Here is a 27,022-nt window from a genome sequence, read left to right on the forward strand (position 1 = left end):
AAAACAAAGGGTCTCACTCAAGGAGGATGGTCACGTGGGAAGGGGCTCCCTAGTGCCCACCAAATAAAGTCCCAAATTCATAACCTGGTCTTGAGGATGATGCCCTAATCAACCTTTCCAGATTTAGCTACTCCTATTTCCTTACAAGATACCATACTTGAAACTAGACTACTTGTTCTTTATGAGGTGTGCTTCATGTGGAAAGGTCTCTATACTTCTGCCCATGCTAGCAGTGGAGACAGTGGGTCTCCTATTAACTTTATGGCTCTGAATGCGATCAAGCTTGGCACAAATCCAATGATAAGTAAGATACTTTAGAAATAAAAGGATCTTGGGTATCAATATGGGTCAGCTCCATGATACCCACCAAGGCATTTTAAATGATCATAAAGGTCATTTTACTCAAGAAAAATTAGGGAAAAGAGAATCAAGCCGGTATTAGATCTATCCATGGGGTTAAAAAACTTCTCTATAAAAAATGAGTGGTCAGTCAGGGGCCCCTGGGTGGCTCAGTTGGTTAAGCGTCCAACTTCGGCCCAGGTCATGATCTCACGGTTTGTGGGCTCAAGCCCCACAAACCGGGCTCTGTGCTGACAGCTTGCTCAGAGCCTGGAGCCTGCTTCAGATTCTGTGTTTCCTTCTCTCTCTGCCCCTCCCCCACTCACTCTCTGTCTCTGTCTCTCAAAAATAAACAAAATGTTTAAAAAAAATTTTTTTTTAATGAGTGGTCAATGAATTGTATGGTATGTGAATCATATTTCACTAAGCTGTTACAAAAAAAAAAAAAAATTGGTACTGGTATAGAGTATCCAGGTACAAATTTCCAAAGAACTAATTAAGGAATGGGAGTAGAGAATGTTGTTTGGCTACTGTCCCTCCATGACCAGGTCTTCAAGAAAAGCAGGAGCTGGCCCACAGGCCTCTCTCTGAATTGGCGCTCAGATGCTCTCAGGATCAGATGCTCAGCTGCTTGCTGACCTTCGCAAGGGCATCACTGACAACATCAAGATCATGCTGCAGTTCATTCATGGCACTGGTTATGCTCTTGGTGTCTTTCAGGATCTGAATACTCCGTGTATATGGATTATACTTCACTCCAAACGGACGCTTAATTGTTTTGGTAAATTCTCTATTGAAGAAAACAAATAAGAGGCAATCAATTTCTATGAGGCAGAATGATGAAAACGGAATGAGCAATAGCAAACCTATTTCACACACTAGACAAAAGACACAGCCAATGTGACCTATTTCCCTACACTGCCTTTGCAGAGATCCCCTGGAATCCTACACAGGTAGGAAACCTAAAATTGTCATAGACACATCCACCCCTGCATTTCTAGGGAAAGATCCTGTGGATGACTGTATTAATGATGTATTCCTTTATATATCTCTTGGCTACACTAAGGAGACCAACCACAGTAGCTTTATCAGTAGACCACGGTAGCCCTTGACCACCTAGTAACAGACTCCTCAGCTGTGATTTACATAACTACAGCTATACACACACAAACACACATACATGGAAACAGGCCAGAAACAGGCCAGGAGGCCTGCCTCCTGCACATGGACATTCTTTCTGTTTAGAATGTCATCCTCTAGCCTCTTCTCAAATGACCTAACTTCTACCCTTTCTTCACACATTAAAGTTCTGCCTTCTTTATCAGGCCAACATTTGAACCTCTCATTTGGCACCCTCAAGAATAATTGTGTTCAGGACCCCTAGGAACACACCTGAAGACAGCTGTACAGGAGTAAGGGCTGAAATGCAGCTTGCAATCCAACTGGTCTACCCAGAAGGGACCCCTTTTTCTAGTCTGCACAAAGGGGTCATATGTGTTAGAGGAAGCCCTGCTAGTATTGTTATTTAGTTCTGTGCATGGCCTAACTCCTCGAGTAACAAAAAATCCCTGGAAGACAAGGAGCATGTCTTAAACCCCCATCTATCCCAGAACGATCTCACAATGTGACCTCATGACACCTTCCAACAAATGTTTTGTTAATTCTGCTTCTATAGTCCTACAGTCTTGGCCCAGGCCCTTATTTTCACCCGAAGTATTACAAAAATCTCCTAAGTAGTTTCTCTGCCTCCAATGTCCTTCTTTCTTAACAATACACTTAGCTGATCAATAGTTAAATAACACATAGCTTGACTGCATCACACTCTTTTATGTTTCCATCTCCTTACCTTTTTTATGCTGTTCCTTAGCCTAAAACTTAACATACCTAAATCCTATTTATCCTCCAAGTGCTTTTTCAGATGTCATTAAGCTTTCCCTGTTCCTCCATCTGGAACAAATTGCTCCTGAATAAAATGGAGAACAAAGTTTCATCTGTATCGCTGTAAGGCTTCCTATGTTGTTACATAGCAATTTGTATATAGTTTATTTTTCCTATTAGATTATAAACTCTGATGAGAAGAAACCAATTTCTCAATGTATCTGATTCATATATGCAGTCACCAAACATCACCATAAACAACATACTCTAAATATTTGTTGTGAAAGGGAGATATATCACAGGCAGAAGGTACCTAGTAGGCTTCTAATTATCCAGCTGCTTACTTCTGTGATTTGTTACCATTATTGGACCTATATTTTTCTTTAATATTTTTATTTATTTATTTATTTATTTATTTATTTATTATTATTTTAGAGAGAGAGGTCGCGTGAGTGGGGGAGGGGGCAGAGGAAGAGAGAGAGAAAATCCCAAGCAGACTCCATGCTCAACACAGAGCCTGACATGGGGCTTGATCCCATGACCCTGGGATGATGACCTGAGCCAAAATCAAGAGTCAGTTACTCAGCTGACTGAGTCACCCAGGCGCCCCTGGACTTATCTTTTGCAGAGGAAAGTTAGGCATGAGGAAGATATACTTTACCTCATCTTCTCTTTTGCATCTTCAAAGCTTTCAGATACAAAGTAGACATCCTGAAAAGTTGTGATGCGACACTCCTGTTTGCAGGTAATCTTGGGATCAAAGGGCTTTACTTTGGCATGTCCAGAAAGTGAATGCTAGAAGATAGTCAGTGAATCAAAGAATATTGTCTAATTTTATGGATCACATCCTACACACAACCACCACAATCAGCACACCTCTGAATGTACTAATGCAATGGCCCCAACCTACAATTCCAAACTTATTTCCTACAGCATTATTTAACCCACAATATACTTCAGCAAAACAAACTGCTGTTCCCCATAAGTGCCCCAAGATCATCCCATAGCATTGTTCTAACACACTTTCCATGTAAGAGCCCCCAGTGATCTTTACTTATATATTCCTGCATTAGGACACCTACTTTCCATCCTGTACTAGTTATTCCTATACATGACTGTACCCACCATCAGGTCGTAGGCTCCTTGAGAGCAAGACAGTACCATGGACAGTGTTTCACACACACCCATTACTCAACAAACATACTTAGTTCATTCCTTTATTGGATAAATAATCAATCTCAAAGAATTCTCTAGAATTTAGGAGAAGTTATTGCTAGCACACTGAAAATGATGAGAGAACAGCAAGACTTTGCAAGCAAAAGCTCTAAAGTACTTTTTATGAAAAGATATATCTATAGTGTGTCAACTATACTCAAAAAAGAGAAATTAAGTAATTAAAGTCCACATATAAGTAAAAAAACAATTTAAGATATCGCTATAAACTTGGGAAGTAGAGAAAATTGTCTCTTAAGTAATGTTTATTGCCACCCCAAATATTTTCCATAGTAGACCCTTGTTCAAATCCAAAAACTCTTTCTGGTCGTATCAATCATATTAAGTGAACATGACTATATGCAGAGGTTTACAGCTCTTACTTTAAGTTCACTGATCGAAGAAAGTAATCCAGCACCAAAGACTCGCAACTGCCCATCTTGTTTACAGAGACCAAACTCCACAGTGAAAAAGTAGCACTGCAAAAGGACATTGATATTACTTTCACATCCTGAATTAGCTCAATTTAAAACAAACTGCAAGCCTTAGAGATTGACCCAAAGTGTCCTGGAATTAAGTTCAAGACCCCCAGACCAGTTCACAAGTATTTCTACAATCTGGGCTTGTTCTAAGGTAGCCCCTCTCAAACTGCTGTTCCCAGGACTCTTACACACTCTTAAAAATTACTCAGGACCTGAAAGATCTTTTGTTTATGTGGGTTACAGCTTGCTATATTTACGGCAGTAAAAGTTAAAACTGAAAACATTTACATGTTTACTGATTAAATTTAAAATGTAATAAACCATGTTATGGTAACATAACAATTTAATGCAAAGTGACTTATATTGTACAAAACAAAAAAGAGTCAGGAAAAAGGCATTGTTTTACATTGCTCTAAATCTTTTTTAACATCTGGCTAGATATTATTTAATGTCTGGCTGGAAAACAAGATGGATTCTCACATCTGCTACTGCATTTAACCTGTTGCAATATGTTGTTTTGGTTCAAGCATACAAAGAGAATTCAGCCTCACACAGAAAAGTAGTTGGAAGAAGGCTAAATATTTTAATAGCCTTTTCAGATAATTGTGGGTATTCTTCTTTGACGCATCAGAACTCAACAAGTGGCAATTTCTTAGAGTTCAGCTGTAGTGTGGAGTCTGAAACTATATCAATGAACTCTAGCCTTTCTTATATTGAAAGCCACTTTGCACTCTAAGTGGGTCTTTCACTTAAGGACCCTGTGCAAGGGTTGCAGGGACTCTAGGGGGTCCCTGACCCACAACTAGAGAAGCACTATTCTAATCATCTAGCCTATTTCATACTATCTCCCCGACCCTAACACACGCTGCTCCAGCTTCTCGTCACTTCCCCAGACACACCAAGCACCTCCTGTCTTCCCTTGTGTGCACTCATCCAGAGATGCTCTTCCTCCCTTTCTTGGCAGGTGAAAACATGACTCATCTTCCCTGGGCTAGTCCAGATGTTCCTCTTCCATGAAACCTCCCCCAAGCAGTTCTCTGTCCTCCCAGACCACTCTGCCTGAACTTCGCTGTACAGTTCATCCCATCCTAACACAACAGCTTCCTCAAGTAGTGTATAAATTCCTTGAAGGCAGGAACCAGGCCTTCCTCATCTTTGTATTTCCAGCACGACATCTTGTACCTAGTGCTCAAAGAATATTTTTAGCATCATCTTTAGAGGGCCTATCATTTTTACCAAAGAAATATCTACAAACTATTGTTATTGAACTCTAGTGTTTCTCTACCATTTTTTAAGGCCCATGTCTCCTTTTGATGAACCTTAAAAATCTTACATCCTCCTTTAATGTTATTGAAATCATTTAAATTACCAATTTTGATGCCTTTGATTTCCTTTTGTTGTCTGATTGCTGATGCTAGAACTTCCAACTTTATGTTAAACAACAGAGGTGAGAGTGGACATCCCTGTCCTGTTCCTGATCTCAGAGGGAAAAGCTCTCAGTTTTTCCCCATTGAGGATGATATTAGCTGTGGGCTTTTCATAACTGGCTTTTATGATATTTAAGTATGTTCCTTCATTCCCAACTTTCTCAAGTGTTTTTATTAAGAAAGGATGCTGAATTTTGTCAAATGTTTTTTCTGCATCGATTACCAGGATCATATGGTTCTTATCTTTTCTTTTATTAATGTGATGTATCACATTGATTGGTTTGCAAATGTTGAACCAGCCCTGCAGCCCAGGAATGAATCCCACTTGATCATGGTATATAATTCTTTTTATATGCTGTTGAATTCGATTTGCTAGTATCTTGTTGAGAATTTTCGCATCCATATTCATCAGGGATATTGGCCTGTAGTTCTCTTTTTTTGCTGGGTCTCTGTCTGGTTTGGGAATCAAAGTTATGCTGGCTTCATAGAAGGAGTCTGGAAGCTTTCTTTCCCTTTCTATTTTTTGGAACAGCTTGAGAAGGATAGGTATTATCTCTGCTTTAAATGTCTGGTAGAATTCCTCAGGGAAGCCATCTGGTCCTGGACTCTTATTTGTTGGGAGATTCTTGATAACTGATTCAATTTCTTCGCTGTTATGGGCCTGTTCAAGTTTTCTATTTCTTCCTGTTTGAGTTTTGGAAGCGGGTGGGTGCTTAGGAATTTGTCCATTTCTTCCAGGTTTTCCAGTTTGCTGGCATATAATTTTTCATAGTATTCCCTGATAATTGCTTGTATTTCTGAGGGATTGGTTGTAATAATTCCATTTTCATTCATGATTTTAGCTATTTGGGTCATCTCCCTTTTCTTTTTGAGAAGCCTGGTAAGAGGATTGGCAAAGATGAAGTCAAGCTTTCACATTTTGCAGATGACATGATATACATGGAAAACCCAATAGACTCCACCAAAAGTCTGCTAGAACTGATACATGAATTCAGCAAAGTCACAGGATACAAAATTAATGTACAGGAATCAGTTGCATTCTTATACACTAATAATAAAGCAACAGAAAGGCAAATAAAGAAACTGATCCCATTCACAACTGCACCAAGAATCACAAAATACCTAGGAATAAACCTAACCAAAGATGTAAAAGATCTGTATACTGAGAACTATAGAAAGCTTATGAAAGAAATTGAAGAAGATACAAAGAAATGGAAAAACATTCTGTGCTCATGGATTGGAAGAATAAATATTGTTAAAATGTCAATACTACCCAAAGCAATCTATGCATTCAAAGCAATCCCAATCAAAGTTGCACCAGCATTCTTCTTGAAGCTAGAACAAGCAATCCTAAAATTTGCATGGAACCACAAAAGACCCCCAATAGCCAAAGTAATATTGAAGAAGAAGACCAAAGCAGGAGGCATCACAATCCCAGACTTCAGCCTCTACTACAAAGCTGTAATCATTAAGACAGCATGGTATTGACCCAAAAACAAACACCTAGACCAATGGAATAGAATAGAGACTCCGGAATTGGACCCACAAAAGTATGGCCAACTAATCTTTGACAAAGCAGGAAAGAATATCCAATGGAAAAAAGACAGTCTCTTTAACAAATGGTGCTGGGAGAACTGGACAGCAACATGCAAAAGAATGAAACTGGACCACTTTCTTACACCATTCACAAAGATGAACTCAAAATGGATGAAGGACCTGAATATGAGACAGGAAACCATCAAAACCCTAGAGGAGAAAGGAGGAAAAAACCTCTCTGACCTTAGCCGCAGCAATTTCTTACTTGACACACCTCCACAGGCAAGGGAATTAAAAGCCAAAATTAACCATTGGGACCTCATGAAGATAAAAGGCTTCTGCACTGCAAAGGAAACAATCAACAAAACTAAAAGGCAACCAACGGAATGGGAAAAGATATTTGCAAATGACATATCAGACAAAGGGCTGGTATCCAAAATCTATAAGGAACTCACCAAACTCCACACCAAAAAACAAATAATCCCGTGAAGAAATGGGCAGAAGACATGAATAGACACTTCTCTAAAGAAGACATCCAGATGGCCAACAGGCACATGAAAAGATGCTCAACGTCACTCCTTATCAGGGAAACACAAATCAAAACCACACTGAGATATCACCTCACACAGGTCAGAGTGGCTAAAATGAACAAATCAGGAGACAACAGATGCTGGAGAGGATGTGGAGAAACGGGAACCCTCTTGCACTGTTGGTGGGAATGCAAACTGGTGCAGCCACTCTGGAAAACAGGGTGGAGGTTCCTCAAAAAATTAAAAATAGATCTACCCTATGACCCAGCAATAGCACCGCTAAGAATTTACCCAAGGGATACAGGAGTGCTGATGCATAGGGGCAATTGTACCCCAATGTTCATAGTAGCACTCTCAACAATAGCCAAATGATGGAAAGAGCCTAAATGTCCATCAACTGATGAATGGATAAAGAAATTGTGGTTTATATACACAATGGAATACTACGTGGCAACGAGAAAGAATGAAATATGGCCTTTTGTAGCAACGTGGATGGAACTGGAGAGTGTTATGCTAAGTGAAATAAGTCATACAGAGAAAGACAGATATCATATGTTTTTACTCTTATGTGATCCTGAGAAACTTAACAGAAGATCATGGGGGGAGGGGAGGGGAAAAAAAAAGGTTAGAGAGGGAGGGAGCCAAATCACAAGAGACTCTTAAAAACTGAGAATAAACTGAGGGTTGATGGGGAGTGGGAGGGAGGCGAAAGTGGGTGATGGGCATTGAGGAGGGCATCTGTTGGGATGAGCACTGGGTGTTGTACGGGAACCAATTTGACAATAAATCTCATATTAAAAATAAATAAATAAATAAATAAATAAATAAATAAATAAGAAATCATTTAAATTAAATTAGATATGAACAAAGACAAATCTAACAGCCACCTTGAATCTGTACTTTTAAACTGACACTCACATCCCACCCCAGATAAGAATTACTGATCTACACAGCTATTTTCAGATTTATACCGTTGCCAGTTTTTGAACAGCCTCCTCTGAAGCTCCAAGAGAAGCCAGGCCAATTTCTTGGGAGAATTGAGCAAAACTAGGTTCAGCCAACAGGGGGACATGACCTAAGAGTTCATGGCAGGTATCTCTGAAAAAGAGGTACAAGTTTGTCACACTGTGATGCTTATGTCACACATAAATGCAAAATCAACAATTCAATCAAGCCAGAATCTGATCTTCCTTCTATTCAGGTGGTATTACTTGGAAATATATCACAAAGGACACTAACAATTTAGTAGAGAAACTATTTTGGTTCAAAACCTAGGCCACTCAGAAACATACACACATAGGATACCCATAGACGTGTGCCCCCCCACACCCCCACCAAATCAAGTCTCTGCTCAAATTTCACCTTCTCAGTGAGTCCTTGTCTGATCACCCTTTTCAAAACAGAAACACTCCACACATAACACTTTTTTCCTCCTGTTCTGCTTTACTTTTCTCCATAGCACTTTTCACCATCAAATATAATATGTTATCTACTTGTTTATTATCCTTATCCCCCATTGGAATATAAATTCTATGAAGGCAGAAATTTCTGCCTGATTTTTTTCAATGCTACACTCCCTATGCTTAGAATAGCACCTGGCACCTAACAGGTTGTCAGTTACTAATAGTAATGCTAATGGCTAACATATGCAGAGCATGGAGTATGTATCATGTGCCAGGCATTATTCTCAATGCTTCACATGCATTCATTCATTTAATCTTCACACAAAACTCATGACGTGAGTACCACTATGACAAATACTATTTGATGAATGAAGGCTGAAGTAGAAGTACTCACGGCTCTGGGGTATAGAGAGGGTCTGAACTGTGTCTCACATACTGTGTGCAGTGAAAAACTCGAAAGGCTAAACCTGATAAGAAATCTCTTGGTGATAAGTAACCAGCCACAGGACGGATGGAAAAACCTGTGCGCTCTGCAAAGCAAAGGAGAAAATGAAGAAAATCTTCACCCAAACAGACCAGTTACCGCCACGCTTTAATACTGCCAGTGGTACCAAGTAACACTTTGAGGGAGAACATGGAAACTAAAATGTGTCATGTGTGCACTAAGGGGAAGTGATAATTATTAAGCGCTTACTATGGTCAGGCAATGAGTTAGACCTTATACATCATACCCCCTTTCATGTTTGCAATTTGAATTAAAGTTTATTCTCCTCATTGTAATGACTATAAAACTGAGGCTCAGAGACTTAGTAAGTATCCAAGGTCACACAGTAGATAATAAAGGTAGAAAGGGAGCCCAGGTCTCCTTATATTACACCTTATTGTCTCCCTAAAGGGTTTAGAATATCTCTTAGACAATCTTACTTCCTTTTGCAAAAAAAAAAAAACACAAAACTAAGAAGATCTATTAATTGAAATCAGAACGATTTTTTAATCTATGCCATTTTTAGCCAGTATTACCTCTTGCAAAGTAGTTTCTATACTTTCTCTAAACTGGATGGTGCTCGTTTATTCCCCAACAGCTATAACTGTGTATGCCCTCTATAAAAAGAGACCAGCCAGTAGGCCACAGTGGCTCAGGGGAACTCTATAAGCTCTACACTTTCCATTCATTTCAAACCCTCACCCTCTGATCTTCCAGTTCCACCCCGTTGCTTTGTAGTTGGATTCTCCCACTCTGATGGGTAGATTTCATGGTCCAATAGAACTCTCCCTGATAATGGAAATGTTCTATATCTAGGCTGCCCAATAGGGTAGCCACTAACCACATATGGCTATTAAGCACTTGAAATGTGGCTAGGGTGGAGAGAAAACTAACATTTTGATTTACATTAATTTGAATTATTTAAGCAACCACACGTGTCTAGGGACTACCATATTTGACAGTGCATAGAGCTCCTTCCAACTGATGTTTTGTTTGAAGTATCATTTAAGTTTGGTTTCCCTCTTTGGCAGTTTCTCTTGAAACACCTGTAGCAACATGTTCTGCAGACAATTCAAGCTCCAGACCCCAAGTGAATAGCTTTCAGTTTTGTACCCATAACAAAATATTTCCTCCAAATCTCAAGCAAATTTAATTTGATAACTTCCATAGCATATACTTGTCCATCTTTGTAAGACCCACGAGGTCATGTGCATTGGTTCTCTGTCATCCTTCATCACTATTTTTTTAATCTGGTTTTTATAGGAACCATGTACACGAAATCTTCTCTTGTAAAACTATCATGCCTTTTCCTGTTTAGTTCTTAGTGTTGCGCATAGTGGTTGACTAATAAGAATTATGGAGCTGAGTAAATTCATAGACTTTTATGACAATCTATGTAAGAAATTCAGTGATAGGAATTTCAGACCACGGTGGAAATAAACTAAACCATTTGAGTGAAAAGCATAGCTTCTATTTGTTCCGTGAGATCAAAGGGGATATATATTTTTCTTACATACTGTAAACCCTGGAAATTACTGATCAGGTTACATCCTAAACTAGCTAGAAAAAATAAGGAAACCTGAACCAAAGAAGCATGAAGAACTAAAAGGAAAAAAATTAACCTACTCTGTTAATGCCTACTTGCACATCTTCCTTGGGAAACTGATAGAGTCTTAGTGTGGAAAGGAGCTTCAGAGATCATTTACACCAATCTTCCCCTAAGGAGCTTGAATCTCCTCTACTATATCCCAGACAAGTGGGTATAGGGCTTTTGTATGAAAACCTCTGGGGAGGCAGAAATAATCATCTCATGAGCCTGTTCCATTTCTAAATGGCTCTTTTAACACAAGGTCTTCTCCATTTTGAGCCAAAAGCTTGCAGTTTCAATCCAATTGTCATTTACTTTAGGACCACATAGTAATTCCTCTCTTACATAAGATGATCATCTGGTACCTAAATAAAGCTATAATGTCCTCTAAATCTCCAGGCTAAATATCCCAAGAGTCCTCCAAATTTTATTTATATACTATGTTTTCCAATCCCCTTATAATTCTGCTCACTTTCCTCTACACCGGCTCCAGGTTATGATTGTCCCTCTTCAAATGGGGTGCCCCATACTGGATCCAATACTCCAGGACGGAGTAAGGAAAATCTGACCTCCTATGTACTTGACTTTTTCTTCTTTAATAATTTTTTAAGTTTATTTATTTATTTTAAGACAGAGAAAGAGAATGTAAGTGGGGGGAGTGACAGAGAGAGAGAGAATCCCATGCAGGCTCTGCACTGTTGGTGCACTGTTGGTGCAGAGCCTAATGCGGGGCTTGAACCCACAAACCATGAGACCATGACCTGAGCTGAAGTCGGACATTTAACTGACTAAGCCACCCAGGAGCCCCTTGACTTTATTCTTTGATTAAAAATTCTGTCATGGATGGGGCTCCTGGGTGGTTCAATTGGCTAAATGTCCAACTTCGGCTCAGGTCATGATCTCGCGGTTCATGAGTTCAAGCCCCATGTCGGGCTCTGTGCTGACAGCTCAGAGCCTGGAGCCTGCTTCGGATTTTGTGTCTCCCTCTCTCTCTGCGCCTCTCCTGCTTACGTTCTCTCTCTCTCTCTCTCTCTCTCTCTCTCTCTCAAATAAACATTAAAATTTTTTTTTAATTCTGTCATGATCACAACAGAGTTTCAACATTCCCCTTACAAAAAAGTAATTCACTTATTACCTTTTAAAAAGTTTGAGACATCTTCCAATTGTGGGATATTATCTTCCCGGTATCCACAATATTTAGAAAGCAAAGGTAAGTTTTTGAGATACTCTCTGCAGGCATGAGTTGGGTAAAGTTTGTTCAGCTCTCGGAACACGGTTCCCCAGGTCTTAATCTCCTCTTCAGTGAATTCAACCTTGGGAATGGGGTCTCCACTAATGAGACACAGATGTTATTTTGAATTAGCATTCAATAAACAGTAGCACTCACTTTCTATTTATTAAATGAGTATAACTTATTCTATTCATTTATTTTATGTGTGTTATTTATAATATACTTACTGCTTATAGTTCATAGCCAAGTCTGCAAAATACTTTCGTCTTTTACGGTAGACATTGTCTTTGAAGCCCTGATAATTAAAGAAAAGTTTTTAAATATCCACCCTAAAAAATACTTGACAAATGATCTTTAGGAAACATTTCACTTTTACTCAAGCTATGAAATTAAAGGGCTACAGAATTATTTTGAGTAAGCATTGTTTAGAAATTGATGATCATTTTTATTTTAAAGTCGATGTTACATGAAAGCTTTATGCGATAGTTGCTACCAGGACAAAAGATTCTATAGATACAAAGACACAAAAATCCTATAGTGGCTACAAAAATAAAATAGTTTGAGGAATAAGAAAAGCAGCATCCTAGTTAAATACACGACTCTTTACCAAGGGTGAGATTCTTTTTTTCTTAATCGTTTGACTACATCTTCAGTTATAGTTTCCTGTAATAGTAATTACTAATAAAATAGTAGTTAATAATACACAAAATCATGACAACTTAATCTAGCCTTACATTTTATTGCAAAATGCAAACCTAATCATATTTGCAAAGGCAAACAATGATAATAAAAAGATAAAATAGTAACATTAGAATCTATACCTAGGAAAAAATTTTTTAAAAAATAGATAAAATAAGACATCAAAATGCGAAACCCAGGAGAAAGCAGCCAATAATGCAAAATAGGAAACAAGGAGAGAATGAAAGGGGAGAATGAGTCTCCTTCTCTTTAACACAGATTAACAAACCCCTACTATGCACCTGGCCTTGTGCTAAAATCCAGAGAAACAAATATGAATGAAGCACAATCTGAGTCTTCAAGGAGTTTATATCCACCAATTATTATGAAACAATATGATAACTGCCTTATTAGAGATATGCACAAAATGCCACTGGGACTCAAAAGAGAAACTTTGAAAGAGAGAGAAAGTCCCAACCCAGACAGTATGTGAAAGAGTATGGGGGACAGGGGGTAGGTCAGGAAAGGTTTCCCAACAACGACTCCTAAGCTAAATCTCAAAAGAGGAAAGGAGATAGCTGGATGGAAAGGGCCAGAAAGGACAGCAGCAGTGACAGTGCAGAGCTGAAAAACAGCATTCTGGGCCTAGGGAAACAGGAGCAACCCAGTGTTGCTGGAGTTTGGAGGAGGAGGTGGGGCATGGAGTGGACTGGTTTGAGGTCTGCTAGTAAAGGTCTGAAACAGCCTGGATTCCATCTTTGGGTAATGGGAAGCCACTGGTGATTTCTATCAATCAATCAATCAATCAATCAGTGAGTGAGTGAGTGAGTAACAGCTTTATTGATATACTTCATACACCATAAAATCTTAAAGTGTACAGAGTAGTGATTTTTAGTACATTCACAGTGTTGTGCAACTACCTCTACTATGATTTCAAAAAATGTTTATCCCCAAAAGAAACACCATACTCATTCACAAACTCTCCCCATTTCCCTTCACCTACAGACCCTGGCAGCCACTAATCTACTTTCTGTTTCTATGAATTTGCATATTCTGGGCATTTCATATAAAAAGAATCATATAACATACGGTCTTTTGTGACCGGCTTCTTTTACTATCAGTTTTCAAGGTTCATTCATATTGTAGCATATATCAGTATTTCATGCTTTTTAATGGCCAATAATATTATATTTTAGGGACATGTCAAACTTTACTTGTCTATTCACTAGTGGATGGACCATTTTTTGTCACTATGAACATTTGTGTACAAGTTTTTGCGTGGACATATGTTTTCAATTTTCTTAGATGTGTACCTAGGTATCAGTGGTGATCTTTAGTCAGAAAAGGGATAATGATCATCCTGAGGTTTTATTTTTTTTTTTAACGTTTATTTATTTTTTGAGACAGAGAGAGACAGAGCATGAACGGGGGAGGGGCAGAGAGAGAGGGAGACACAGAATCGGAAGCAGGGTCCAGGCTCTGAGCAGTCAGCCCAGAGCCCGACGCGGGGCTCGAACTCACGGACCACGAGATCGTGACCTGAGTTGAAGTCGGACGTTTAACCGACTGAGCCACCCAGGCGCCCCGTTTCTTTTTTTTTATTTTTATTTTATTTTATTTTTTTATTTTTCATCCTGAGGTTTTAGATTGCTCTAGTGACTATGAGGAGTATGGGTCTAAGGTGGCAAGCTGGAAGCTGGGAGATGAGTTAAAGGTGTGGTATAAATAAGGAACAAATTGAAGCAATATTTAGGATATCAAAATCAGCAGTACTTGGTAGTAGATCAGTAAAACTGACTTAGTCACCTCTCCGTAAACATGACCCAGATTTTCTTGCCTCTGACCCTTTGCTCATGTTGCAGTGAATTATCTTTCCTCTCCATCTCTTTCCTGCCAAAATCCTTCAAAGCCTAGTTAAGAGGTTGACCTCTGACCTCTTCAACCAGACGTGTTTGTCCTCTTGTGTACATCTCAAAGCAATTTATCCGTGCCACTTAGCACTTTTCACAATTTGATCTTGTGTTTATTCATATATGTGTGCTTTATCTTTCCAACTGAGCAAGTACAGCAATGTATTAATCCCAATTAATAAGTTGCCTAATAAGATATTATAGAAAAAAAAATAGGCAGATCAGCTGAGGACTGGCTAAGGCAATACACAGTCAATGTATACAGCTAGTAAGTGGCAGATCAAAACCTTGGTGTTGACTCCAGAATTGCGATCTTTTTTCTCCACCTTCCCAGGACCGAAGAGCTCCATGAACAACCCTGATGCTTTGGGCTTACTAATTCTCCAACTCATGCCTATACTGTCTCCCAGGTAATTTTCCAAAGAAACAATTTCGTAGTTCATCAACCACCTAATAAATCAATCATGCTGGACAGTCTTTCTCGCTCCTATCTTTACATGCCTTTCCAACAACCCATGCCCCACTTTAGTAAAAACTGCTGCAGGGGCGCCTGGGTGGGACAGTCAGTTGAGTGTCCGACTTCAGCTCAGGTCATGATCTCACAGTTTGTGAGTTCGAGCCCTGCATCAGGCTCTGTGCTGACAGCTCAGAGCCTGAAGCCTGCTTCCAATTCTGTGTCTCCTTCTCTCTCTGTCCCTCTCCCCCTCATGCTCTGTCTCTTTCTCTCAGATATAAATAAAACATTAACAAATAAATAAATAGATAAATAAATAAATAAAAACTGCTTCAGATTCTGTCTTCATTTTAGAATAACTTTTGGAATAGCTCTTAGTAATAGGAATGCCAGGCATGCGACAGGTGTTTTGGAGCCACTGAGGTTGGATGCTCTTCAGGCCTTTAGTCTGGATTCCACCAACAAGGAAGACTACCAGAACTTCCCAAAATCCAGAGTGAAACAAGATCCTATTTAGTCTAGAATAAGCACAATCTCCAAAAAAGAAAATAATTTCCCTTAATTTTTAGTTTGCTTTAAAATATTCTCTTGAAAAGATTTATTAAAGATACTTACAGGATGGTCTGCATCCAGTTCAGATCCATACATCAGAACTCTGTTGGCACAATGATCCAGGTCAGAAATCTTCTTTGGAAACCAAGGAACAGTTTCCATACCTGCAAAAACAAAACCACTGAATGTGGAATAGATGATCTTAAATAAGGCAAGAAGGAAGAAGAAATTAAGAAAGTCATGGATACATTTGGAGCAGATTTTTAATTTTAGCTTGTACTTTGAGGCAAAATTTATACAAGTATATTGCTCTATCTCTTAATAAGTAAAGTTTATCCAAAATTTTTGAGCTTAAAACTTTTTTTGATTTCCTTGAGTTCCTAGGTGTTGGAGAAATGCTGTACTTTAGAAATAGACCTAAAGTACAAAAAAAAAAAAAACCTAAAACTCAGCTATCCTTGGGGCGCCTGGGTGGCGCAGTCGGTTAAGCGTCCGACTTCAGCCAGGTCACGATCTCGCGGTCCGTGAGTTCGAGCCCCGCGTCAGGCTCTGGGCTGATGGCTCAGAGCCTGGAGCCTGTTTCCGATTCTGTGTCTCCCTCTCTCTCTGCCCCTCCTCCGTTCATGCTCTGTCTCTCTCTGTCCCAAAAATAAATAAAAAACGTTGAAAAAAAATTAAAAAAAAAAAAAAAACTCAGCTATCCTTAAAAGAGCAGAGTAAGGATGTACAACTTTGCAGACCAAAGGTACAAATTTAATAAGAATGAATGTTTATTTTCGTTGATGCAAAGGATCTTAGAGACCATTTATGTCTTTGCCACTCTGACCTCTCACCCTCCCTGAGACATACAGGCCCTCTGAGAACTCTGGGGTTTTTGCATATGCTATTCTCCTCCCTGGAAAACCTATACCCCACCCCCACTTCCTCCTCCACCCCATCCTTCTGTTTTCCTGAAAATATCCTTCTCTTCCTTCAAGACTCAGATCTAATGAACCTCCCCTGACCTTGTAGGTTGAGCTATTTCTCTGTCCTCTGGGCTCCTGTGACACTGTTTCTGATTCTTTAAAGCATTATCTGTTCATATCTGTGTCTTACAGGAAAGAATGGGAAGGACTCTAGGGGAGGGACTACGTATATCTGTATCCCTGTTTCTTAGTAGAGACATCTGACACAACTTGGTGTTCCCTAAACACCAACTGAACCATTTAGCCCCTAAAACACTCTTCATTTTATAGATGAGGCAACCAAAGCTCTGAGATGAGAAGTAATTTATCCAAGGTAACTCATCTCTATTGGAAGAGAGAGGACTAGAATTCAATCCTTCTTGTTCTAGCCATTTAATGCTCTTTGTAACATACCCAGAATTGATAGTCAGATTTAACCCCGAATACCACAGGGGCACCAGTCCTAGGCTCCTGCTCTGCCAGATGTTAATCCTTTCTTTGTTTGTGGTGGGCCTGGGACACCTAGGATAGCATCTGGAGCACAGGGACTTCGGGCATGGTGGGGACACTCAAGCGATTTGGGGAAGCAGCTATCTGCCACTTAGAAATGGAAGCATATTAGTATTTTAATAACTTACACAGCCATGCAAATGCATAACAGATCGGCATCAGTCCTGATTATACCCTAATGTCGTGCATAATCTAAAGGGACTATTTTATTTTTTTATTTTTATTTTTTTTTACAGATTAATATTTTACTTCAGAAAATAAATTTTAAATCAATAATAATATTTTTGTGACATTTCATTTGCTTATTTTCTTTTTTTTTCATTTTGTTTACCTCCTTTTATTTTTTTTTCAATATATGAAATTTACTGTCAAATTGGTTTCCATACAACACCCAGTACTCATCCCAAAAGGTGCCCTCCTCAATACCCATCACCCACCCTCCCCTCCCTCCCACCCCCCATCAACCCTCAGTTTGTTCTCAGTTTTTAAGAGTCTCTTATGCTTTGGCTCTCTTAAAGGGATTATTTTAAATTGAGTAACATATATATAATGTGGTTGGATTATCTTTTTGTCTTTTGTCCCAAGTAAACTATGAGGATTTTTGTTCACAACAGAAAATCTTAGCCATCTGAAACCTTAGAAGGCTGTGTTGCTTTTCACTTGCTTTTGGTGGGAGCGGGGACAGGGAGGAGTATGTAAAGAGTGTATTCATACCATAATCATCAGCAACTGTCAACATTCTCAACAAATTTGAACACTTAATATCTGCCAGATGGTAGGCCCTGTGGGAGTCTCTAAGGGCTCGGGGATTGTAAATTGAAGGTTTGTGAAATCAAGAAATGTTTGATGATTTGGAAACTGAGAAAACTTCGTCAATTTCTGACTATTCTGAATTCTTTCTTGCACCCAACGTTTCCTTTTCACATTCCCTCACAACTTGATAAAAATGTTGCTTTCTAATTGTTCTGTAGTATTTTAAGCAATTACATTTGGGGTTTCCTTCACTACTAGACTGTACGAAATTTGAGGAGACAGTGTTTTATTTTTATTTTCATGCCTCCAAGATAAATACAAGATTGGACACACATGATGTACTTAATCTTCTCAGGGGGATTTTCACTTTTCGAACTTACCGTCTTCTCTCACAGTAAAATTATCTGGGGGATTCACAGAGAGAACGTTAGTGTAGGACTTCAACAGATGAAAAATATCATTCAGTTGTTCTCTGTTGATATCACAGTCAATAAAGATCTCAAATTCTGAGTTTCTTCTCTTTGATTTTCGGGACTCAATATGTAACAGGCTCACATGTTTCTCCTGTGTAAAGCAGAGAGTGAAGATACATATGACAGCCTCAAATGGTATTAGCCACTGAGCTCGTCACATTCATTACCACTAAAAATCAATTCCACACCCACCATAATATCAAAGGAGAAAGAGGCTGTTTTTGATGCAACAAGCAAAGTAATTCCCCCTAATTAGGTACTGTTCAAAAAAGTTTGAAAAATTAATCACCCACTAGAAAGTCCGTCGAATTGCCAGAAATGAATGGGCTTCAAACCAAAATATCAAACCTGTGAGCACTGGTGGTTCAGTGGTAGAATTCTCAAACCTCCTAGATAAAAAGAACTTTTCAAAGATTCTCACAAATAAAAGCTAGTTTTCAAAAAGGGATATTAATGTTAGTCCTTTAGAAAGAAAAGTTTCCTTTGCAAATATGCATTTAATAAAATTAGCTGAACAGCTTGAACAGAGTATTTAATACCTCAAATCTCTTAAGCTACAAACTTAGTAACCAGCTGAAGCAGATTGCTTCTTCTGCTCTCTCCCCATGCCAGCCTGAGCTGGGTGCCATATGTGCAAGCCTGTGGGAGGAGGATATCTTCTCTTACCAATTTGGATAGCTGAGGACCAGCCCCGGTGACATAATAATGAAACATAAGAACCAATTACCCAACAGTTTTTCCATCAAAAACAAAAAAAAAAATTACAAGGTTGGAAAAGCTCATCTCCAACACTAACCAGTTCAATTTGAATTAACTTGGTGAACACCTATATAGCCAGGTAAGGGCTGTGAAGCATACAAAGAAAGGTAAGATATGCAAGGAGTTTATAATCTGGTAAGCTAACACATGAAAGACTAAAAGAAATAGAAGTAATAAGTATTTGGGTGCAGAGATGTCCTGGGAAAAAGCATTATGGGCTGGAGGAAGTAGAAGTTTCCATGGAGCAGATAAGAACTGAAATGAGTCTTAAGAAATAGAGTGGGAAGACAGAAAAGAAGAAGGCGGATTCAAAACAGGAGGAACTGCATATGTAAAGGTAGGGATGAAGTAAGAACTATTAGGAACATGAACTGACAAGAAAAAAAGAGTATCAGGGATATTGGAAAATTGGAATGGGCAAGGTTTATCCTGGAATATAGACTTTATCATGGAATCAATGGAAGAAAGCCAGTTACAAAACATACTGGAGTTGATCAGAGGTACAGGAGAGTTTCTGACATTGGCTGTAGCAACATTTTTCTAGATATGTCTCCTGAGGCAAGGGAAATAAAAGCAAAAATAGACTTTTGGAACTACATCAAAATAAAAGGTTTCTGCACAGTGAAGGAAACAATCAACAAAACTAACAGGCAACCTACTGAATGGGAGGAAATATTTGCAAATGACACCTCTGATAAAGGGTTAGTGTCCAAAATGTATAATAAAGAGCTGATACAACTCAACATCCAAAAAACAAATAATCCAATTGAAAAATGGGTAGAAGACATAAACAGATATTTCTCCAAAAAAGACATCCAGATGGCCAACACACACATTAAAAGATGCTCAACATCACTCATCACCAGGGAAATGCAAATTGAAACCACAATGAGGGGCGCCTGGGTGGCTCAGTTGGTTAAGCGACCAACTTCACCTCAGGTCATGACCTCACAGTTTGTGAGTTCAAGCCCCGCATGGGGCTCTGTGCTGACAGCTCAGAGCCTGGAGCCTGCTTTGGTTTCTGTGTCTCCTTCTCTCTCTTGTGCTCTGTCTCTGTGTCTCATAAATAAACGTAAAAAAACAATAAATAAAGTTTGTAAAAAAAAAAACAACAACCCAACAACCACAATGAGATATCATCTCACACCTATCAGAATGGCTAAAATAAAAACACAATAAATAACAAGTGTTGTCGAGGATGTGGAGGAAAAAGAACCTCTTGCACTACTGGTGGGAACGCAAACTGGTGCAGCCACTTGCCACCGGTACGAGGTTCCTCAAAAAGTTAAAAACAGAACTACCCTATAATCCAGTAATGACACTACTGGGTATTGACACAAAAAGATACAAAAACAATAATTAGAAGGGATACATGCACCCCTTTGTTTATAGGGGCATTATTTATAATAGCTAAATTATGGAGGAGCCCAAGTATCCATCAATAAAAAAATGGATAAAGAAGCTATTGTGCGTGTATGTATACACACATACACACACATATATGTATATGTATATGCATAAATATATGTATACATACACATATATGTGTAAGTGTGTATATATATACATATACAATGGAATTTTATTCTGCCATAAAAAAGAATGAAATCTTGTCATTTGCAATGACGTGGATGGAGCTACAGAGTATAATGCTAAGTGAAATAAGTCAGTCAGAGAAAGACAAATACAATATGACTTCACTCATATGTGGAATTTAAGAAACAAAACAAATGAGCAAAGGAAAAAAAGAGAGAGAGAAACAAACCAAGAAACAGATTCTTAACTACAGAGAACAAACTGACAGGTACCAGAGGGGAGCTGGGTCGGGGGGAAGTGGGGGGGGGATGGGTGAAATAGATGATGGGGATTAAGGAGTGCACTTGATGTGTTGAGCACTGGTTTATGTATGGAAGCTTTCAATCACTATATTGTAGACCTGATACTAATGGAACACTGTATGTTTTTTTTTAATATGAAATGTATTGTCAAATTGGTTTCCATACAACACCCAGTGCTCATCCCAACAGGTGCCCTCCTCAGTGCCCATCACCCACTTTCCCTTCCCTCCCACCCCCCATCAACACTCAGTTTATTCTCAGTTTTTAAGAGTCTCTTATGATTTGGTTCCCTCCCTCTCTAACCTTTTTTTTTTCTTCCCCATGGTCCTCTGTTACGTTTCTCAGGATCCACATAAGAGTAAAAACATATGGTATCTATCTTTCTCTGTATGACTTATGTCACTTAGCATCACACTCTCCAGTTCCATCCACGTTGCTACAAAAGGCCATATTTCATTCTTTCTCGTTGCCACGTAGTATTCCATTGTGTATATAAACCACAATTTCTTTATCCATTCATCAGTTGATGGACATTTAGGCTCTTTCCATAATTTGGCTATTGTTGAGAGTGCTGCTATAAACATTGGGGTACAAGTGCCCCTATGCATCAGTACTCCTGTATCCCTTGGGTAAATTCCTAGCAGTGCTATTGCTGGGTCATAGGGTAGGTCTATTTTTAACTTTTTGAGGAACCTCCACCCTGTTTTCCAGAGCGGCTGCACCAGTTTGCATTCCCACCAACAGTGCAAGAGGGTTCCCGTTTCTCCACATCCTCTCCAGCACCTATAGTCTCCTGATTTGTTCATTTTAGCCACTCTGACTGGCGTGAGGTGGTATCTGAGTATAACATTGTATGTTAACTACACTGGAATTAAAACTTTTTTAGAAAGAAGTAAAGGAGGATTTAATCTATTTCTTATTAATTTTTATAATAAGAATGCACTCATAAATATATTTTTTTAAGTAGGCTCCACTCCCAGTGTGGAGCCCAACATGAGGCTTGAACCCACAACTCTGAGATCAAGACCTGAGCTGAGATCAAGAGTCAGATGCTCAACTGACTGAGCCACCCAGGCACCCCGATAAATATTTTCTGAGTGATGACATGAATAAATATAAAGCTAAATTATGTTTTTTGAGACAAAGAAGCAATAAGTCAATTCTTCCTGAATTACTCTATAAATTGAACACTATCAAAATCAAAATTTTGATGGAATTTGGTGAGGAAATATAACTAAATAATTTAAAATTATTGTTTTCCATCTGCAAGAAAAATTTAGTCAGGAAGATCGAGGAAATTTTATATAAAGTAGAAGTAATAAGTGGGACATTCCCTGTCATGTATTTCAATTATAGAAACAGAGGCACAGAGAAGTTAAGCAGTTTGCCCAAAGACACACAGCTAATAAGTGTCAGAACTGGAATTCAAACTTTCCATGCTTTTAAACACTAAATTGTAATCCTGTTTTCCAAAAAGGAAGTCAAAATAATGGATAATATGGCCTTCTTTGAGCAGGACTTATATAATTTTAATATTGAAACATTAAAAACTGGCATAGCCAAAAACTGGGACATGACTGCATTGGGAAGATTCAGGGGAAGGAAAGTTGAGGGCGCCACTGGAAAGGGAGCTGTGTCAAAAAAGCTAAGTCTTTACTTCCATTGCAAGAAATCAGTAGGTAATATCTACGAGTGAAAAAAAAATCAAGAAATAGCAGAATGAGCATATTGTTTATGAACATGGAAGTAGGGGTGCCTGGCCGCTCTGTCGGTAAAGCATGCGACTCTTTATCTCAGGGTTGTAAGTTTGAGCCCCATCTTGGGTATAGAGATTGCCTAAAAATAAAATCTTTCAAAAAACAAGAAACAAAACAAGCAAAAAAACCCATAGAAGTAAGCACTAGAAAAGACAGTTAAAAGAGCTTCAAATAGTTGCCTCCTGCAGGCTGAAGATGAGTAGAATGAGTGCACCCTGGAAATGATGCCACAGTTAGAAGAACAAAGGAAATGGATACATGGGTAGTGCTGACTGAAAGAAAAAGTGTATCATACAGTTACAATTACGTAAATTACTAAGACACGCACAAAAAACTCCACATATTGTAAAGTGCACATGAAAATAACTCCGTGTACAGATCAAACATATCAGAGCAGTTGTGTATCAGGCGGGAGAAATGGACATCGAATGGAACAATAAAATAAAACAGGAGGAGGGTGGGGCACCTGTGTGGCTCAGTCGGTTGAATGACTTCCGCCCAGGTCACGATCCCACACTTTGTGGGTTCGAGTCCCGCGTCAGGCTCTGTGCTGACAGGCTCAGAGCCTGGAACCTGCTTTGGATTCTGTGTCTGCCTCTCTCTCTGACCCTCCCCCGCTCTCTCTAGCTCCCCAAAATAAATAAACGTTAAAAAAAATTTTTTTTTAAAAGTAGGAGGAGGGGTGCCTGGGTGGCTCGGTCAGTTGAGCGTCTGACTTCGGCTCAGGTCATGATCTCGCAGTCCGTGAGTTTGAGCCCCGCGTCGGGCTCTGTGCTGACTGCTCAGAGCCTGGAGCCTGTTTCAGATTCTGTGCCTCCCTCTCTCTCTGCCCCTCCCCTGTTCATGCTCTGTCTCTCTCTGTCTCAAAAATAAATAAACGTTAAAAAAAATAAATAATAAAAAATAGGAGGAGGCTAGCACTATATGCTAATTAATTTGGATGTAAATTTTTAAAAATTAAAAAAAAACAGGAGGAGGCTGTATAAGTCGATGATGATCGTTTACAGGTGATCTAAGATATATGATTAAGTCAACCCTCCGCCCTAAGGTTAACAAAATAAATTAAACTTACCTTAAAAATGAAAAGACATGAAGCAGAAGACTACTATTTTCTTTATAAGCTTTATGGTGTGGGTTCACTTTTTAAACCATGCACACACATTCTTTGATTAAAAATAAAATAAAAAAGACAGTGGATAGAAGAAGAAATAAAGGTATGTTATTTAAAAACTCAAAGGTAGTCAATTAAGAAGTTAAAATAATCATGTAATTATCAAATTTAGGGAGAAGGAAGAGGAAGAAGTGATGGTTATCAGTATCATTCACAAGAGAGAATAAATGAATATCATGTAAAGTTGATAACTCCAAGAGAGGGATCAAAACAATATTTAGATATCATAAATTTGGCGTCAAAGGAATTAAACACCAGAAATAGTTGAAAGTGGTTGCCTCTAGGGAATGGGACTAGGATATGGTTGGTGTATTGAGTAGAAAAACATGCTTTTCATTGCAAACTCTTCTAGACTACTGGTCTCTATGTAAAATGTTTAATTCCTTGAAGTATTATTTTCACATGGCTATAAAATAGCATGTCATATGATATAAACTTGATTTTTAAAAGAGCTAACATCTGCTCTTTACATATGTTAACTCACGATGACCCTGTGAGGGAGGCAGGGTTCTCACTTTATAGATGCAAAGACTGAAGCACAGAGAGACCAATTGATTTTTCCATGGTCACCCAGCCAATAAGTGACAGAGCAAGGATTTGAACTCAGGTGGTCTGCCTCCAGAGCGTAAGAGTTTAATGCCAGTGAAGTTCTATTAGCATAATTTAACCTGCTCCCTCCCTTTGGACAAGTACTTTGTTTATAATTTTAGTTCTTATAAATAAGTCTTTGTGTCCCTAAGCCCATAAACCAGGTTAGGTCCCCCAGTTCAATGCTATCATAGTACTATCTGGTATTTCTTTTAGGTCACTTTATACACATGTAACTATTTATTTACTATCATTATTTGTTTATTTGCTGTCTTTCTCCCTAGATTATATACACTGTGAGGGGAGGTACTGTGTCTACTCTGTTCAGGTCTACATCCTTAGATTCTAGCAGGCACTTGGCACACAGTAAGTACTCAGTAAATATTCATGTTCTGCCTGACTGACCCCTATTTCCTTAGGATGGGTTTATCGAAGTGAAATTACTGGATCAAAATATGTGAACTTTTTTTTTTTTTTTTTTTTGAGAGAGAGAGAGGGAGGGAGAGAATACAAGCAAGAGAGGAAGGGGCAGAAGGAGACAGAGAATCCCAAGCAGGCTTCATATCCAGTGCCGAGCCCAACCCCATGGGGCTTGATCTCAAGACCGTGAGATCATGACCTGAGCCCAAATCAAGAGTCGGACAGTTAGTTACCCAGGTGCCTCAAAATACAAGAACATTTTAAGGCATTACCTATTGTTCCGCCTATTGTTTCCCTAAGCATTATACTAAGTTACCCTCATACCAAAGGTGTATTTAAGTCCCAAATGCATTAAAGCTTTGACAGTAGGGAACAGTATAACTGTAGAATCTTCGTTATTTTGCTATCTTAACAATATCATTAAATATATTATGAATATGTCATTAAATATTAAATTTTAATATTTTATTTAATTAAAATAAAATGAAAATTTGCTTCTCTGAAATCCGTGAAGTGACTCTTTCCTCCCGGCTCCTTAATTAGTTATTTGTATCTTCTGTTCCATAAATGAGAATTGAGCAGTATTTTAGAAATGTAAGTGCTTAAGAAGAATTTACAGTAATTTACACTTTAAATGTAATTCTGGAGACTCCTTTTAGAAGGATTTTATGCAAAAGTATAAAAATATGGAGAGCGCTTACCTGGAAGATTTTCAGTGCTTTTATTAGTCCACCAACTTCATTCTTCAAGGAAAAAATGAGAGTTGCCCTTCCTCTTTCTAGGGAATGGTCTTTATTTTCCTTATTGTCTTCAATCATGATGAGTTTGGTGTACTTCTCTAAAAACAAAGTATGAAAATAGAGAGGTCTAAAAGAGAAGTCGTGCAAGAGAGGCTGTATTTGACAATATTTGAAACCAAAGAAAATACTTGATAACATTAACCAAGTTTTAGTTTCCTCACCTGTGAAACATGGATTTGTAGATATGCTTTGCAAGACTGTAATGAGACCAACATAAGATAAAACATTGCCTAACAGTGCCTGGAATATAATAGGCATACAATGCATGTTAGTAGTTTCCTTTTCTTTTTCTCTAACTCAATCCTTTCAGGGCATGATTCATGCCTACTGGCTTCTTACGGTCTTCCTACTGTGCCTGAACTGGCCACTCTTTCTCTGTTAAAGCCTACCTCCTCTCCCGCAACAATTTCAGCACTTTATTTATTTATACTGGGTCTTAAATTCAAGTTTTATTCTCACACGTCTTGTCTTTTTTTTTTTTTAATTTTCTTTATTTTACATCCAAATTAGCATATAGTGCAACAATGATTTCAGGAGTAGATTCCTTAGTGCCCCTTACCCATTTAGCCCATCCCCCTCCCACAACCCCTCCAGTAACCCTGTTTGTTCTCCATATTTAACAGTCTCTTATGTTTCATCCCCCTCCCTGTTTTTATATTATTTTTGCTTCCCTTCTCTTGTGTTCATCTGTTTTGTCTCTTAAAGTCCTCATATGAGTGAAGTCATATGATTTTTGTCTTTCTCTAATTTCACTTAGCATAATACCCTCTAGTTCCATCCATGTAGTTGCAAATGGCAAGATTTCATTCTTCTTGATTGCCGAGTAATACTCCATTGTATATACATACCACAACTTCTTTACCCATCCATCGATGGACATTTCGGCTCTTTCCATACTTTGACTATTGTTGATAGCGCTGCTATAAACATTGGGGTGCATGTGTCCCTTCGAAACAGCACACCTGAATCCCTTGGATAAATGCCTAGTAGTGCAATTGCTGGGTCATAGGGTAGTTCTATTTTTAGGTTTTTGAGGAACCTCCATACTGTTTTCCAGAGTGGCTGCACCAGCTTGCATTCCCATCGTCTTGTCTTTTAACAGGGCAGCAAGCCCCTTAGAACAAGGACAAGGCCTTCTATTTTTTTCCATAAATTCAAGAGCCTGGGCAGCTCTGGACACATGGGGGTTACAAGAATAACAGCTAGCCAAGAGAATTCTGGTTCCACATTAAGTATCTTCTTTCTTCTCCGACTTGGAATCCCCCAGGCTGTGGGCCCTGAAAGGCCATTTAGCCTATTAGCCTA

General features: G+C 38.7%; 1 protein-coding gene across 1 annotated transcript; it reads right to left on the bottom strand.

Annotated features, from left to right (window-relative positions):
- Window positions 1-817: 817 nt before the first annotated feature.
- Window positions 818-26,091, bottom strand: TPH1 (tryptophan hydroxylase 1). Its single transcript, XM_043582361.1, has 10 exons — window positions 25,619-26,091; window positions 18,292-18,475; window positions 15,768-15,868; window positions 12,338-12,405; window positions 12,015-12,211; window positions 9,202-9,337; window positions 8,376-8,502; window positions 3,813-3,908; window positions 2,879-3,012; window positions 818-1,129 (listed from the first exon to the last, which is right to left on the bottom strand). The coding sequence occupies exons 1-10, from the start codon at window positions 25,982-25,984 to the stop codon at window positions 955-957; spliced, it is 1,584 nt and encodes a 527-aa protein (XP_043438296.1). The 5' UTR covers window positions 25,985-26,091; the 3' UTR covers window positions 818-954.
- Between the last annotated feature and the right edge of the window lie 931 nt (window positions 26,092-27,022).

The sequence above is a fragment of the Prionailurus bengalensis genome, chromosome D1 (genome assembly GCF_016509475.1).
Source record: "Prionailurus bengalensis isolate Pbe53 chromosome D1, Fcat_Pben_1.1_paternal_pri, whole genome shotgun sequence".
Lineage (NCBI taxonomy): Eukaryota > Metazoa > Chordata > Mammalia > Carnivora > Felidae > Prionailurus > Prionailurus bengalensis.